This window comes from Oncorhynchus gorbuscha, linkage group LG17 (assembly GCF_021184085.1).
Source record: "Oncorhynchus gorbuscha isolate QuinsamMale2020 ecotype Even-year linkage group LG17, OgorEven_v1.0, whole genome shotgun sequence".
Taxonomy (NCBI): domain Eukaryota; kingdom Metazoa; phylum Chordata; class Actinopteri; order Salmoniformes; family Salmonidae; genus Oncorhynchus; species Oncorhynchus gorbuscha.
Genome location: NC_060189.1, coordinates 327734 through 343386, shown reverse-complemented (window position 1 = coordinate 343386; position 15653 = coordinate 327734). Strand labels below are relative to the sequence as shown.

The window sequence follows — 15653 nt, the reverse complement described above, 5'->3', positions numbered from 1 at the left end:
TTACCTCCTCCACACTGACCCTCAACACGGGGGCCCCACATGGGGTGTGTGCTTAGTCCCCTCCTGTACTCCCTGCTCACCCACAACTCCGTGGCCACGCATGACTCCAACACCATCAAATTTACAGACGACACGACGGTGGTAGGCCTGACCACTGGTGACGATGGGACTGCCTACAGGGAGGTTAGGTGACCTGTCAGTAAGACCAAGGAGCTGATCGTGGACTACAGGAAAGGAAGGCGAGTACGACGGGGCTGCATTGGAGCTGGTCGAGAGCTTCAAGTTCCTTGGTGTCGAAATCATTAAGGACTTAAAATGGTCCACACACACGCAAACAATCGTGAAAAAGGGGCACCGGCACCTCTTCCCCCCTCAGGTGGAAATGGCTCTTCATGCTGACTCTATACACACGCTAATATACCATCTTAATTTACGCTGCTGCTACTCTGTTTATCTATCCTGATGCCTAGTCACCTTACCCCTATACTTATCTAACCCTGCCACTCCATTTCCATTGGAAATTTGGCACTGACTCTGGAACTGACCCTGTACATCTATGGTTTACGTTCTCATGTTATTTTTTCTCGTCTGTTTTTGTTCTACTTGACTTTTTTGTGTGTATTTTATTGATTGTTGGGAAAGAGTTAGCAAGAAAGGCATTTCATTGTACTTGTGCACGTAACAAACTTGAAACATGAGAAGTATATTTTTAGGGAGGTTATGTGTCAGAGGTGTATTTCTGGTGGGGTAATTCTCTTTACCAGTCATAATCCTGTGTCCTGGCTGTCAGCCAGTCATATTAAAGCAGATGATACTTTCCCATGAGTCATTCTGTATGTCACTGAGTTTAACTGTATCACACCAGTTTATTAGGTATACCACCTCGTTAACACAAAAATGGTTCGTGTACAGACAGTGAGTCACGTGACTTGCTACTTGAAACAGGCAGACAGCCATCCAGGTTCGATTGAACGTTAGAATGGGGCAAAACAAGTGACCTAAGCGAATTTGAGCGTGGTATGATCGTCGGTGCCAGGCGTGCCTGTTCCAGTATCTCAGAAATATCCGACAAAAGAAAAATAAAATAATTCCAGTCATCCAGTGATGAGAGGTCAAAAGAGAATGGCAAGAATTTCGCAAGCTAACATGTGGGCTACAAACAGGCAAATAACGGCATCTCAGAACGCACAACTCGTACAGATGGGCTATTGCAGCAGGTGACCACCTCGGGTTCCACTCTTATCATCTAAAAACAAGAAGAATTGGCTCCAGGGGGGTTCACCAACAATTGAGCAGTGGATAAACCTTGCCTGGTCCAACGAATCCCGGCTCCTGTTGCATCATGCTGATGAAGGATTTGGCATAAACAGCATGAGTCCATGGCCCCATCACGCCTGGTGTCAATGGTGACGGTGGTGTAATGGTTTGGGGAATGTTTTCCTGGCACTCAGTACTCAGTACTGGTACTCTGTGTATAGAGCCAAGTTATCATTGACTCAGTACTGGTACTCTGTGTATAGAGCCATGTTATCATTGACTCAGTACTGGTACTCTGTGTATAGAGCCAAGTTATCATTGACTCAGTACTGGTACTCTGTGTATAGAGCCATGTTATCATTGACTCAGTACTGGTACTCTGTGTATAGAGCCAAGTTATCATTGACTCAGTACCTGTACTCTGTCTATAGAGCCATGTTATCATTGACTCAGTACTGGTACCCTGTGTATAGAGCCATGTTATCATTGACTCAGTACTGGTACTCTGTGTATAGAGCCATGTTATCATTGACTCAGTACTAGTACTCTGTGTATAGAGCCATGTTATCATTGACTCAGTACTGGTACTCTGTGTATAGATGTTATCATTGACTCAGTACTGGTACTCTGTGTATAGAGCCATGTTATCATTGACTCAGTACTGGTACTCTGTGTATAGATCCATGTTATCATTGACTCAGTACTGGTACTCTGTGTATAGAGCCATGTTATCATTGACTCAGTACTAGTACTCTGTGTATATAACCATGTTATCATTGACTCAGTACTGGTACTCTGTGTATAGATGTTATCATTGACTCAGTACTGGTACTCTGTGTATAGAGCCATGTTATCATTGACTCAGTACTGGTACTCTGTGTATAGAGCCATGTTATCATTGACTCAGTACTGGTACTCTCTGTATATAACCTAGTTATCATTGACTCAGTACTGGTACTCTGTGTATAGAGCCATGTTATCATTGACTCAGCACTGGTACTCTGTGTATAGAGCCATGTTATCGTTACTCAGTACTGGTACTCTGTGTATAGAGCCATGTTATCATTGACTCAGTACTGGTACTCTGTGTATATAACCTAGTTATCATTACTCAGTACTAGTACTCTGTGTATAGAGCCATGTTATCATTGACTCAGCACTGGTACTCTGTGTATAGAGCCATGTTATCATTGACTCAGTACTGGTACTCTGTGTATAGAGCCATGTTATCATTGACTCAGTACTGGTACTCTGTGTATAGAGCCATGTTATCATTGACTCAGTACTGGTACTCTGTGTATAGAGCCATGTTATCATTGACTCAGTACTGGTACTCTGTGTATAGAGCCATGTTATCATTGACTCAGTACTGGTACTCTGTGTATAGAGCCATGTTATCATTGACTCAGTACTGGTACTCTGTGTATAGAGCCATGTTATCATTGACTCAGTACTGGTACTCTCTGTGTATAGAGCCATGTTATCATTGACTCAGTACTGGTACTCTGTGTATAGAGCCATGTTATCATTGACTCAGTACTGGTACTCTCTGTGTATAGAGCCATGTTATCATTGACTCAGTACTGGTACTCTGTGTATAAAGCCATGTTATCATTGACTCCGTACTAGTACTCTCTGTGTATAGAGCCATGTTATCATTGACTCAGTACTAGTACTCTCTGTGTATAGAGCCATGTTATCATTGACTCAGTACTAGTACTCTCTGTGTATAGAGCCATGTTATCATTGACTCAGTACTAGTACTCTCTGTGTATAGAGCCATGTTATCATTGACTCAGTACTGGTACTCTCTGTGTATAGAGCCATGTTATCATTGACTCAGTACTGGTACTCTCTGTGTATAGAGCCATGTTATCATTGACTCAGTACTGGTACTCTCTGTGTATAGAGCCATGTTATCATTGACTCAGTACTCTGTGTAGAGCCATGTTATCTCTGTACTCTCTGTGTATAGAGCCATGTTATCATTGACTCAGTACTGGTACTCTCTGTGTATAGAGCCATGTTATCATTGACTCAGTACTGGTACTCTCTGTGTATAGAGCCATGTTATCATTGACTCAGTACTGGTACTCTCTGTGTATAGAGCCATGTTATCATTGACTCAGTACTGGTACTCTCTGTGTATAGAGCCATGTTATCATTGACTCAGTACTGGTACTCTCTGTGTATAGAGCCATGTTATCATTGACTCAGTACTGGTACTCTGTGTATAGAGCCATGTTATCATTGACTCAGTACTGGTACTCTCTGTGTATAGAGCCATGTTATCATTGACTCAGTACTAGTACTCTCTGTGTATAGAGCCATGTTATCATTGACTCAGTACTGGTACTCTCTGTGTATAGAGCCATGTTATCATTGACTCAGTACTAGTACTCTCTGTGTATAGAGCCATGTTATCATTGACTCAGTACTGGTAGTAGAGCCATGTTATCATTGACTCAGTACTGGTACTCTGTGTATAGAGCCATGTTATCATTGACTCAGTACTGGTACTCTGTGTATAGAGCCATGTTATCATTGACTCAGTACTGGTACTCTGTGTATAGAGCCATGTTATCATTGACTGACTAGAGCCATGTTATCATTGACTCAGTACTGGTACTCTGTGTATAGAGCCATGTTATCATTGACTCAGTACTGGTACTCTGTGTATAGAGCCATGTTATCATTGACTCAGTACTGGTACTCTGTGTATAGAGCCATGTTATCATTGACTCAGTACTGGTACTCTGTGTATAGAGCCATGTTATCATTGACTCAGTACTGGTACTCTGTGTATAGAGCCATGTTATCATTGACTCAGTACTGGTACTCTAGAGCCATGTTATCATTGACTCAGTACTGGTACTCTGTGTATAGAGCCATGTTATCATTGACTCAGTACTGGTACTCTGTGTATAGAGCCATGTTATCATTGACTCAGTACTGGTACTCTGTGTATAGAGCCATGTTATCATTGACTCAGTACTGGTACTCTGTGTATAGAGCCATGTTATCATTGACTCAGTAGTACTAGAGCCATGTTATCATTGACTCAGTACTGGTACTCTGTGTATAGAGCCATGTTATCATTGACTCAGTACTGGTACTCTGTGTATAGAGCCATGTTATCATTGACTCAGTAGTACTCTGTGTATAGAGCCATGTTATCATTGACTCAGTACTGGTGACTGTGTATAGAGCCATGTTATCATTGACTCAGTACTGGTACTCTGTGTATAGAGCCATGTTATCATTGACTCAGTACTGGTACTCTGTGTATAGAGCCATGTTATCATTGACTCAGTACTGGTACTCTGTGTATAGAGCCATGTTATCATTGACTCAGTACTGGTACTCTGTGTATAGAGCCATGTTATCATTGACTCTCTGGTACTCTGTGTATAGAGCCATGTTATCATTGACTCAGTACTGGTACTCTGTGTATAGAGCCATGTTATCATTGACTCAGTACTGGTACTCTATAGAGCCATGTTATCATTGACTCAGTACTGGTACTCTGTGTATAGAGCCATGTTATCATTGACTCAGTACTGGTACTGGTACTCTGTGTATAGAGCCATGTTATCATTGACTCAGTACTGTACTCTGTGTATAGAGCCATGTTATCATTGACTCAGTACTGGTACTCTGTGACTCATACTGGTAGCCATGTTATCATTGACTCAGTACTGGTACTCTGTGTATAGAGCCATGTTATCATTGACTCAGTACTGGTACTCTGTGTATAGAGCCATGTTATCATTGACTCAGTACTGGTACTCTGTGTATAGAGCCATGTTATCATTGACTCAGTACTGGTACTCTGTGTATAGAGCCATGTTATCATTGACTCAGTACTGGTACTCTGTGTATAGAGCCATGTTATCATTGACTCAGTACTGGTACTCTGTGTATAGAGCCATGTTATCATTGACTCAGTACTGGTACTCTGTGTATAGAGCCATGTTATCATTGACTCAGTACTGGTACTCTCTGTGTATAGAGCCATGTTATCATTGACTCAGTACTGGTACTCTGTGTATAGAGCCATGTTATCATTGACTCAGTACTGGTACTCTGTGTATAGAGCCATGTTATCATTGACTCAGTACTGGTACTCTGTGTATAGAGCCATGTTATCATTGACTCAGTACTGGTACTCTGTGTATAGAGCCATGTTATCATTGACTCAGTACTGGTACTCTGTGTATAGAGCCATGTTATCATTGACTCAGTACTGGTACTCTGTGTATAGAGCCATGTTATCATTGACTCAGTACTGGTATCATTGACTGTGTATCTGTGTATAGAGCCATGTTATCATTGACTCAGTACTGGTACTCTGTGTATAGAGCCATGTTATCATTGACTCAGTACTGGTACTCTGTGTATAGAGCCATGTTATCATTGACTCAGTACTGGTACTCTGTGTATAGAGCCATGTTATCATTGACTCAGTACTGGTACTCTGTGTATAGAGCCATGTTATCATTGACTCAGTACTGGTACTCTGTGTATAGAGCCATGTTATCATTGACTCAGTACTGGTACTCTGTGTATAGAGCCATGTTATCATTGACTCAGTACTGGTACTCTGTGTATAGAGCCATGTTATCATTGACTCAGTACTGGTACTCTGTGTATAGAGCCATGTTATCATTGACTCAGTACTGGTACTCTGTGTATAGAGCCATGTTATCATTGACTCAGTACTGGTACTCTGTGTATAGAGCCATGTTATCATTGACTCAGTACTGGTACTCTGTGTATAGAGCCATGTTATCATTGACTCATACTGACTCTGTGTATAGAGCCATGTTATCATTGACTCAGTACTCTGTGTATAGAGCCATGTTATCATTGACTCAGTACTGGTACTCTGTGTATAGAGCCATGTTATCATTGACTCAGTACTGGTACTCTGTGTATAGAGCCATGTTATCATTGACTCAGTACTGGTACTCTCTGTATCATTGATAGAGCCATGTTATCATTGACTCAGTACTGTACTCTGTGTATAGAGCCATGTTATCATTGACTCAGTACTGGTACTCTGTGTATAGAGCCATGTTATCATTGACTCAGTACTGGTACTCTGTGTATAGAGCCATGTTATCATTGACTCAGTACTGGTACTCTGTGTATAGAGCCATGTTATCATTGACTCAGTACTGGTACTCTGTGTTAGAGCCATGTTATCATTGACTCAGTACTGGTACTCTGTGTATAGAGCCATGTTATCATTGACTCAGTACTGGTACTCTGTGTATAGAGCCATGTTATCATTGACTCAGTACTGGTACTCTGTGTATAGAGCCATGTTATCATTGACTCAGTACTGGTACTCTGTGTATAGAGCCATGTTATCATTGACTCAGTACTGGTACTCTGTGTATAGAGCCATGTTATCATTGACTCAGTACTGGTACTCTGTGTATAGAGCCATGTTATCATTGACTCAGTACTGGTACTCTGTGTATAGAGCCATGTTATCATTGACTCAGTACTGGTACTCTGTGTATAGAGCCATGTTATCATTGACTCAGTACTGGTACTCTGTGTATAGAGCCATGTTATCATTGACTCAGTACTGGTACTCTGTGTATAGAGCCATGTTATCATTGACTCAGTACTGGTACTCTGTGTTATCATTGATAGAGCCATGTTATCATTGACTCAGTACTGGTACTCTGTGTATAGAGCCATGTTATCATTGACTCAGTACTGGTACTCTGTGTATAGAGCCATGTTATCATTGACTTACTGGTACTCTCTGTGTATAGAGCCATGTTATCATTGACTCAGTACTGGTACTCTGTGTATAGAGCCATGTTATCATTGACTCAGTACTGGTACTCTCTGTGTATAGAGCCATGTTATCATTGACTCAGTACTGGTACTCTGTGTATAGAGCCATGTTATCATTGACTCAGTACTGGTACTCTGTGTATAGAGCCATGTTATCATTGACTCAGTACTGGTACTCTGTGTATAGAGCCATGTTATCATTGACTCAGTACTGGTACTCTGTGTATAGAGCCATGTTATCATTGACTCAGTACTGGTACTCTGTGTATAGAGCCATGTTATCATTGACTCAGTACTGGTACTCTGTGTATAGAGCCATGTTATCATTGACTCAGTACTGGTACTCTGTGTATAGAGCCATGTTATCATTGACTCAGTACTGGTACTCTGTGTATAGAGCCATGTTATCATTGACTCAGTACTGGTACTCTGTGTATAGAGCCATGTTATCATTGACTCAGTACTGGTACTCTGTGTATAGAGCCATGTTATCATTGACTCAGTACTGGTACTCTGTGTATAGAGCCATGTTATCATTGACTCAGTATCTGGTACTCTGTGTATAGAGCCATGTTATCATTGACTCAGTACTGGTACTCTGTGTATAGAGCCATGTTATCATTGACTCAGTACTGGTACTCTGTGTATAGAGCCATGTTATCATTGACTCAGTACTGGTACTCTCTGTGTATAGAGCCATGTATCATTGACTCAGTACTGGTACTCTGTGTATAGAGCCATGTTATCATTGACTCAGTACTGGTACTCTGTGTATAGAGCCATGTTATCATTGACTCAGTACTGGTACTCTGTGTATAGAGCCATGTTATCATTGACTCAGTACTGGTACTCTGTGTATAGAGCCATGTTATCATTGACTCAGTACTAGTACTCTGTGTATAGAGCCATGTTATCATTGACTCAGTACTGGTACTCTGTGTATAGAGCCATGTTATCATTGACTCAGTACTGGTACTCTGTGTATAGAGCCATGTTATCATTGACTCAGTACTGGTACTCTGTGTATAGAGCCATGTTATCATTGACTCAGTACTGGTCCTCTGGTACTCTGTGTATAGAGCCATGTTATCATTGACTCAGTACTGGTACTCTGTGTATAGAGCCATGTTATCATTGACTCAGTACTGGTACTCTGTGTATAGAGCCATGTTATCATTGACTCAGTACTCTAGTACTCTGTGTATAGAGCCAAGTTACTCATTGTGTATTCATTATTACATGCTTTACTTTTCTATTATTTCTCTATTTGCTTTCTCTACTGTTTTGGGAAGGGCCCTGGCGTAAGCATTTCACTGCTAGTCCACACCTAGCATCTAATTGAAGTGGTTCAGATCTACCTGCCAATTACTATAACACTAGCTAATAGCAGTTGGTCTGGTTTCAACAGCAGCATATCTACACAATGAATGTAATAATTTCCCATGAGTCATTCAGTACCTGACACAGTTCAAGGCTACTATATGTTTTAGAGCTACTGCCTGTTTTAGAGCTACTGCCCGTTTTAAAGCTACTGCCTGGTTTAAAGCTACTGCCTGTTTTAGAGCTACTGCCCGTTTTAGAGCTACTGCCTGTTTTAGAGCTACTGCCTGTTTAGAGCTACTGCCTGTTTAGAGCTACTGCCTGTTTTAGAGCTACTACCTTTTTTAGTTTTAGAGCTACTGCCTGTTTAGAGCTACTGCCCGTTTTAGAGCTACTACCTTTTTTAGTTTTAGAGCTACTGCCTGTTTTAGAGCTACTACCTTTTTTAGTTTTAGAACTACTGTCTGTTTTAGAGCTACTGCCCCTTTTAAAGCTACTGCCTGTTTTAGAGCTACTGCCCGTTTTAGAGCTACTGCCTGTTTTAGAGCTACTGCCTGTTTTAGAGCTACTACCTTTTTTAGTTTTAGAACTACTGTCTGTTTTAGAGCTACTGCCCGTTTTAAAGCTACTGCCTGTTTTAGAGCTACTGCCCGTTTTAGAGCTACTGCCTGTTTTAGAGCTACTGCCTGTTTTAGAGCTACTGCCTGTTTAGAGCTACTGCCTGTTTAGAGCTACTGCCTGTTTTAGAGCTACTACTTTTTTTAGTTTTAGAGCTACTGCCTGTATTAGAGCTACTGCCCGTTTTAGAGCTACTACCTTTTTTAGTTTTAGAGCTACTGCCTGTTTTAGAGCTACTACCTTTTTTAGTTTTAGAACTACTGTCTGTTTTAGAGCTACTGCCCCTTTTAAAGCTACTGCCTGTTTTAGAGCTACTGCCCGTTTTAGAGCTACTGCCTGTTTTAGAGCTACTGCCTGTTTTAGAGCTACTGCCTGTTTAGAGCTACTGCCTGTTTTAGAGCTACTACTTTTTTTAGTTTTAGAGCTACTGCCTGTATTAGAGCTACTGCCCGTTTTAGAGTTACTACCTTTTTTAGTTTTAGAGCTACTGCCTGTTTTAGAGCTACTGCCTTTTTTAGTTTTAGAGCTACTGCCAATTTTAGAGCTACTGCCCGTTTTAGAGCTACTGCCCGTTTTAGAGCTACTGCCTGTTTTAGAGCTACTGCCCATTTTAGAGCTACTGCCCGTTTTAGAGCTACTGCCCATTTTAGAGCTACTGCCTGTTTAGAGCTAATGCCTGTTTAGAGCTACTGCCAGTTTTAGAGCTACTGCCTGTTTTAGAGCTACTGCCCGTTTTAGAGCTACTGCCCGTTTTAGAGCTACTGCCCGTTTTAGAGCTACTGCCCCTTTTTAAAGCTACTGCCCCTTTTTAAAGCTACTGCCCGTTTTAGAGCTACTGCCCATTTTAGAGCTACTGCCTGTTTAGAGCTACTGCCTGTTTAGAGCTAATGCCTGTTTAGAGCTACTGCCAGTTTTAGAGCTACTGCCTGTTTTAGAGCTACTGCCCGTTTTAGAGCTACTGCCTGTTTTAGACCTACTGCCTGTTTTAGAGCTACTACCCATTTTAGAGCTACTGCCCCTTTTTAAAGCTACTGCCCCTTTTTAAAGCTACTGCCTGTTTTAGAGCTACTACCCATTTTAGAGCTACTGCCCCTTTTTAAAGCTACTGCCTGGTTTAAAGCTACTGCCCATTTTAGAGCTACTGCCTGTTTAGAGCTACTGCCTGTTTAGAGCTACTGCCTGTTTAGAGCTACTGCCTGTTTTAGAGCTACTGCCTGTTTTAGAGCTACTGCCTGTTTTAGAGCTACTGCCTGTTTTAGAGCTACTGCCTGTTTTAGAGCTACTGCCTGTTTTAGAGCTACTGCCTGTTTAAAGCTACTGCCTGTTTTAGAGCTACTGCCTGTTTTAGAGCTACTGCCTGTTTTAGAGCTACTGCCTGTTTTAGAGCTACTGCCTGTTTAAAGCTACTGCCTGTTTTAGAGCTACTGCCCGTTTTAGAGCTACTGCCTGTTTTAGAGCTACTGCCTGTTTTAGATCTACTGCCTGTTTAGAGCTACGACCTGTAGCTGTTTTTTAAAACTCTATATTTCATTAGCAGCAGCCTATATATGAATGGTTAAGTCGTCTCCTGTTTGAAGCTACTACCTGTTTGGGGATGTTTTCAGCAGCACAGCGGCATGTCTATGAATGGCCTGCCAATGGCGGTGACCGTGTTATGCTGTTTTGACATGGCCATTGTATCAAGGCCAGCCAGTAGCCACTCATTGTTAGTGTTTTCCTGGTGGTTGTTTTGCCAGGGTTTAGAACTGCATGTGTCCCAAATGGCACCGTATTCTCTATTTAGTGCCCTTCACTACTTTTGTTTTTACCAGAGCCCTATGTAGGGAATGGGGTGTCATTTGGGATGCACAATATGTCTGGGTGAGGAAAACAGGTCTGATAACAATAACAAGGTGCCAGAATGTATCATGGGAGATCTGAACAACACACACACACACACACACACACTGGAGCGTGGTCTCGGGGTGTGTGTGTAGTCCCTCCTTGGACGTGAGGCCAGATTAACCTCATTCAGATGAACAATAGGTTAATTCAGTCTCTACTCGTTACCAGCTCAAGGAAACAGTCCATTAATCCACTCGATTGGAGTCTATTGGGGTATTTGTTTGCATAGTTATTGTTTTAAGACCAGATTGCCATTGTTTTAAAACAAGATTGCCATTGTTTTAAGACCAGATTGTAGAATAATAGTGAACACATCAAAACTATGAAATAACACACAAGGAATCATGTAGTAGCCAAAACAGTGTTGAACAAATCAAAATATATTTACATTTGAGATTCTTCAAAGTAGCCTTGTTGACAACATTGCAAACTCTAGGAATTCTCTCAACCAGCTTCATGAGGTATTATCAGGTGTGCCTTAATGAGGACCGTCACAGGAAATGAAGACCCAGAGTTACCTCTGCTGCAGAGCCTCAGAAATTGCAACCCGAATTAATGCTTCACAGAGTTCAAGTAACAGACACATCTCAACATCAACTGTTCAGAGGGGACGATGTGAATCAGGCCTTCATGGTCGAATTGCTGCGAAGAAACCACTACTAAATAACACCAATAATAAGAAGAGACTTGCTTGGGCCAAGAAACATGAGCAATGGACACTAGACCGGTAGAAATCTGTCCTTTGGTCTGATGAGTACAAATTTGAGATTTTTGGTTCCAATTGCCGTGTCTTTGTGAGACGCAGAGTAGGTGAACGGATGATCCCTGCATGTGTGGTTCCCACCGTGAAGCATGGAGGAGGAGGTGTGATGGGTGCTTTGCATCCCATCAGATGACCTTGTCTCCACAATCACCCGACCTCAACCCAATAGAGATGGTTTGGGATGACCGCAGAGTGAAGGAAAAGCAGCCAACAAGTGCTCAGCATGTGGGAACTCCTTCAAGACTGTTGGAAAAGCATTCCAGGTGAAGCTGGTTGAGAGAATGCTGAGACTGTGCAAAGCTGTCATCAAGGCAAAGGGTGGCTACTTTAAACAATCTAAAATATATTTGGATTTGTTTAATACTTTCCTGGTTACTACATGTTTCCATATGTGTTAGTTCACAGTTTTGATGTCTTCAATATTATTCTAGTAATAAATCAAGAAAAAAACCTTGAATGAGTAGGTTTGTCCAAACTTTTGACTGATATTGTATGTTTAGAAATCCCTTTTGCCATCTCTACCTTGCTCATGTATCTATATATGATCCAGTCTGAAGTGATCTTGTTCTTGTCCCTGTCTCTGTTCCAGGTGGTACAAGCTGAACTCCAAGACTGGGAAGAAGGAGAAAGAGCGAGGGGACATTCAGGTGACGGTGCAGTTCACCAAAAACAACCTGACAGCCAGCATGTACGACCTCTCCCTGGGTAAGGACACGCCCCGGTCCACCTTCGGCAAGATCAAGGACCGTATTAAGGGCAAGAAGAGGAGCAGCAAGGACACGGATGAAGACTCCGCCTCCACTATTGGGGGCGGCTACGGCCCCGTTTCCCGCATGAGGAACCGGTTGCCGAGCGATGGCGGCGGGGAGGAAGACTACGAGGACGATGAAGGGGGGGAGGGGCGGAGGAGTAAGATGAGGAACTTCTTCTTGCGAGGGAAACTGAGGAAGTCGTCCGATACGAGGTCGAGCACGTCGCTAGGGTCGGAGAGTAGTGAGTCGTCGTCGAGGGGAGGGAGTCTCAGTCCCACCGCTGGGATCTCTGTAGTGGTGTCTGACCTGTCTAACTCGCCTAGCAACAGCAGCAACTTCACAGCAGACAGCCCTGGTGAGAGGAAAACATCATATATATACCTAGTTATAGTGGAATATAATAAGGGTACATGGTCATAAGGCCAGATGGTTCTTCAAGATGTTCAAATGTTTATAGATGACCAGCAGGGTCAAATAAGGTTGTAGAGGGTGCAACAGGTCAGTACCTCAGGAGTAAATGTCCATAGGCTTATCATAGCCGAGCATTCGCGAGGTAGAGAGAGAGAGAGACTCAGTCAAAAAAGCAGGTCCTGGACAAGGTAGCACGTCCGGTGAACAGGTCAGGGTTCTATAGCCGCAGGCAGAACAGTTGAAACTAGAGCACCAGCACGACCAGGTGGACTGGAGACAGCAAGGAGTCATCAGGACAGGTAGTGCTGAGGCATGGTCCTCAGGTCCTCCGGGAGGGAGAGAGTTGTGAGAGACCGCTGTAGAGCTCATCACTCCCCCTAACTGGTAGGGGGCCAGAGGCAATTTCCCGATGCCAACACATCTTTCTTGCTAATTTACACGCTGAGGCTATGTTGTGCTTGGTGACCTCTGACTGTTTTATCCTAACATCGTTGGTGCCAACGTGGATAACAATATTCCTAAACTCTACACTCTGCAGTTTTAGCCAGCACTCTCTTCAGATTAGCCTTAACGTCGGTAGCCCTGCCCCCTGGTAAACAGTGTATGATCGCTGGATGATTCGTTTTAAGTCTAATACTGCGGGTAATGGAGTCGCCAATGACTAGGGTTTTCAATTTGTCAGAGCTAATGGTGGGAGGTTTTGGTGGGAGGTTTCGGCGGCCCAATAACGGGAGAAAGAGAGACCTGAGAAGGCTCAGCCTCCAATTCGTTGCTTAATGGGGAGAACCGGTTGAAAGCTTGTCGCTCTTCCCCACCAGCCTCCACTGAGAGATATATACTCTACCACCATCCCATCCCCCATCTACCACCACACTACCACCATCTACCACTCTACCACCATCTACCACTCTACCACCATCTTTCACCCCACTACCACCATCTACCACTCTACCACCATCTACCACTCTACCACCATCTTTCACCCCACTACCACCATCTTTCACCCCACTACCACCATCTACCATCTACCACCCCACTACACCATCCCCCCATCTACCACCCCACTACCACCCCACTACCCCATCTACCATCTACCACTCTACCACCATCTACCACCATCCCATCCCCCATCTACCACCACACTACCACCATCTACCACTCTACCACCATCTTTCACCCCACTACCACCATCTACCACTCTACCACCATCTTTCACCCCACTACCACCATCTACCACCCCACTACACCATCCCCCCATCTACCACCCCACTACCCCATCTACCATCTACCACCATCTACCATCTACCACCCCACTACACCATCCCCCATCTACCACCCCACTACCCCATCTACCACCCCACTTCCCCATCTACCACCCCACTACCCCATCTACCACCCCACTACCCCATCTACCACCCCACTACCCCATCCCCTATCTACCACCCCACTACCCTATCTACCACCCCACTACACCATCCCCCATCTACCACCCCACTACCCCATCTACCACCCCACTACCCCATCTACCACCCCACTACCCCATCTACCACCCCACTACCCCATCCCCTATCTACCACCCCACTACCCCATCTACCACCCCACTACCCCATCCCCTATCTACTACCCCATCTACCACCCCACTACCCCATCTACCACCCCACTACCCCATCCCCTATCTACCACCCCAATACCCTATCTACCACCCCACTACCCCATCTACCACCCCATCCCCCATCTAACACTCCACTACCACCCCAATACCCTATCTACCACCCCACTACCCTATCTACCACCCCACTACCCCATCTACCACCCCATCCCCCATCTACCACCCCACTACCCCATCTACCACCCCACTACCCCATCTACCACCCCACTACCCCATCTACCACCCCACTACCCCATCTACCACCCCACTACCCCATCTACCACCCCAATACCCCATCTACCACCCCATCCCCCATCTACCACCCCACTACCCCATCTACCACCCCACTACCCCATCTACCACCCCACTACCCCATCTACCACCCCACTACCCCATCTACCACCCCACTACCCCATCTACCACCCCAATACCCCATCTATCACCCCACTACCCCATCTACCACCCCATCCCCCATCTAACACTCCACTACCACCCCAATACCCCATCTACCACCCCACTACCCCATCTAACACTCCACTATCACCCCACTACCCCATCTACCACCCCAATACCCCATCTAACACTCCACTACCACCCCACTACCCCATCTACCACCCCATCCCCCATCTAACACTCCACTACCCCATCTACCACCCCATCCCCCATCTAACACACTACCACCCCACTACCCCATCTACCACCCCACTACCCCATCTACCACCCCACTACCCCATCTACCACCCCAATACCCCATCTACCACCCCACTACCCCATCTAACACTCCACTACCCCATCTACCACCCCAATACCCCATCTACCACCCCACTACCCCATCTACCACCCCACTACCCCATCTACCACCCCATCCCCCATCTAACACTCCACTACCACCCCAATACCCCATCTACCACCCCACTACCCCATCTACCACCCCACTACCCCATCTACCACCCCAATACCCCATCTACCACCCCAATACCCCATCTACCACTCCACTACCCCATCTACCACCCCAATACCCCATCTACCACCCCACTACCCCATCTACCACCCCACTTCCACTCCACTACCACTCCACTACCACATCTACCCCCCCATACCCCATCTAACACTCCATACCCCATCTAACACTCCATTACCCCATCCCCCATCTACCACTCCACTATCACATCCCCCTACTTTA

At 44.4% G+C, this 15653-nt stretch overlaps 1 protein-coding gene across 2 annotated transcripts in view; it reads left to right on the top strand.

Moving 5' to 3' along the window:
• rab11fip5a (RAB11 family interacting protein 5a (class I)) overlaps positions 1–15653 on the top strand; it is a 91983-nt gene that overhangs the window by 38663 nt on the left and 37667 nt on the right. For both annotated transcript variants that reach the window (XM_046308960.1, XM_046308959.1), the window contains exon 2: positions 12249–12766. In XM_046308960.1, the coding sequence (XP_046164916.1) occupies positions 12249–12766 (518 nt within the window). The remainder of the gene's footprint in view (positions 1–12248; positions 12767–15653) is intronic.